Raw genomic sequence first — 2,500 nt, 5'->3', positions numbered from 1 at the left:
GCTGTGACCCGCCCCTCGTGTCGCGTCACGCCGCCCTCCCCTCAGGACCTGACCTGAACCAGGAAGAGCCCCCTCCCTCTTCCTCTCCTCTTCCTCTCCTCCCCCATCTCCCCTCCCCTCCCCCTCCTCCCCCCACCCTCCCCCCACCATCACCACCGCCATGCGTCTCCTCTACTTCCTGCTCCTCCTGCTGCTCCTGCGGTCAGCCGAGCCCCGGCGGGACCCTCGCTCCGGGGGGCGGGGGGTCAGGGGTCAGCGGTCCCACCGCCCGCGGCTCTGGCAAGCGGACGCCGCCGCCGCAGGCGCGGACGGGGGTCCGGTGCGGGGGCGGGGCCGGGCGGGCGCGGTGCGCCGGCAGGCCAAGGAGTGCAACGAGTACGTGGAGGCGGGGGAGAAGTACCTGGACTGCCAGGACCGACAGCTGACCAACGTGATGCAGGGCTGGCCCACCGACATCCACCACCTGCTGCTGTCCCGCAACCGCATCCAGGTGGGCCCTTTAGGGGGTACAGGAGGGCCCTTTAGGGGGTACAGGAGGGCCCTTTAGGGGGTACAGGAGGGCCCTTTAGGGGGTACAGGAGGGCCCTTTAGGGGGTACAGGTGGGCCCTTTAGGGGGTACAGGAGGGCCCTTTAGGGGGTACAGGTGGGCCCTTTAGGGTGTACAGGAGGGCCCGTTAGGGGGTACAGGTGGGCCCTTTAGGGGGTACAGGAGGGCCCTTTAGGGGGTACAGGAGGGCCCGTTAGGGGGTACAGGAGGGCCCCTTTAGGGGGTACAGGAGGGCCCTTTAGGGGGTACAGGAGGGCCCATTAGGGGGTACAGGAGGGCCCCTTTAGGGGGTACAGGAGGGCCCATTAGGGGGTACAGGAGGGCCCCTTTAGGGGGTACAGGATGGCCCTTTAGGGGGTACAGGAGGGCCCTTTAGGGGGTACAGGAGGGCCCTTTAGGGGGTACAGGTGGGCCCATTAGGGGGTACAGGTGGGCCCCGTTAGGGAACCCAGGGGGGCAATGTGGTGACCTCGGGGCTGCAGCAAAGGACCACGGGTAGGTATGGAACCCAGGTCGCTGCGGAAAGGGCTGAGCCTTAATGGTACAAGCTCTACCTGGTGCGACTTTTGTTGAAGAGCAAGTTTAGGGTTAGAACCATCTTAGAATGCCTTCCGTTGACCTGTGGACCTTGGGGTTTGAACCCCAACACTTTCAGCAAGGTGTCGAACACCCTAGTCTAGTTTGACTCCCAAAGGTGTGGTGTTCTTGTCAAACCCATACTGGGCACTGTACAGTAATATGGACTCTACATGTATCGTCCATTTCCCTTGTTTATTTTGGTTCGGTGTTCAATGCCGTCCGTTCATTTTCCTGGCAGCCTGTGCAGCACCTAGCATGAATGGTCCCTCTGTTGATCCCACAAGGTCGTGACCCTTCCATTGGGAATGGGAAGTCTGTTGGGAAGTTATCAAAATAGAAAACAAACGCTTGAGCTGTGTTGGAAGCCTGTGAAAATGAGCCTCTCGACTCATTCCACTTCGGGATGTGGGCAAATCCCACCACTGCCACCAAATGTGAAAGACCGTTGTGGTCACCTCACGTATTCGGGATTTGCGAAGAAAAACGAGGCAATTCCGTTTGACCAAAAATAATGAAGTTTTATTTACTTCAAACCCAGGATCCAAAAATAAATAAACTAAACAAATCCACTGGTTACAAAAATACAAATTAATGTTTCAAAAAGAAAAACCTTTTTGCAGCTTAGCATAGCCCAGCATAAACTAAACATGAATAATCCAGAGATCTAAGTGATGGCCTCGCATCAAACCACCTCTCAGCTTCCTCTCTCCTCAACACAAATTGACACTTCCCTTAAGTAGGCTCACTAATTAGTCTCTGGTAGACCAATCAAGGCCAGTTAGGCCATACCATTTACCATGGGGGACCATTCCCTGGCCAAGGCTGCATGCGGCACCCCTACTGCCCCCTACTGCCACGGAAGTACACATAACCCACTAAAATATCAAATAACAACCCTCTGGCTGCCAGTGAGAAGGGTTTCACTTTCTCACATTAAGCCAATGCCCCAAATCCCCTTTGGTTTAACCCCACACCTCGAGGGTCTTTTTGTTGATCACATGACCATCGGCCCACGACTTAGAGTCGGTTAAGACTTATTTTCAGAGTGGTCACAGGAAAGAATAGTACATCTTTAATTTCATGAACAAATCATTATAGAGATAGGAACGAAAGAAAGAATTGAAGAAAGGGTGAGTGAAAGAAGGAAAGGAAAAACAAAATAAAAAAATATGAAAGTAAAAAGTAAAAAATAATGAAAGCCTGAAAGAAATAAAGAAAGACTGAAAGAATGAAACTCAAATAAAAAAATCTTGAAAAACAACCAAAATCAGCGTACAAATCACCCAGCATGCATCACAACCCTATAACCCCTGTCTCCCTCCCCCCCCTCCTCCCCCTCCACCCTCCCCAGGTGCTGCGGGACAACATGTTCT

The 2,500-nt window shown here is 54.0% G+C and overlaps 1 protein-coding gene across 1 annotated transcript in view; it reads left to right on the top strand.

Moving 5' to 3' along the window:
• lrrc17 (leucine rich repeat containing 17) overlaps nucleotides 1-2,500 on the top strand; it is a 27,632-nt gene that overhangs the window by 11,367 nt on the left and 13,765 nt on the right. Inside the window, exons 2-3 of the mRNA XM_084483278.1 lie at nucleotides 2-490; nucleotides 2,479-2,500. The exon at nucleotides 2,479-2,500 is cut by the window's right edge and continues 510 nt beyond it. Coding sequence (XP_084339404.1) covers nucleotides 161-490; nucleotides 2,479-2,500 — 352 coding nt within the window. The 5' untranslated portion in view covers nucleotides 2-160. The remainder of the gene's footprint in view (nucleotide 1; nucleotides 491-2,478) is intronic.

This window comes from Micromesistius poutassou, assembly GCF_964030765.1.
Source record: "Micromesistius poutassou genome assembly, chromosome: 18".
Classification (NCBI taxonomy): domain Eukaryota; kingdom Metazoa; phylum Chordata; class Actinopteri; order Gadiformes; family Gadidae; genus Micromesistius; species Micromesistius poutassou.
This window is presented reverse-complemented; position numbering and strand designations above follow the sequence as displayed.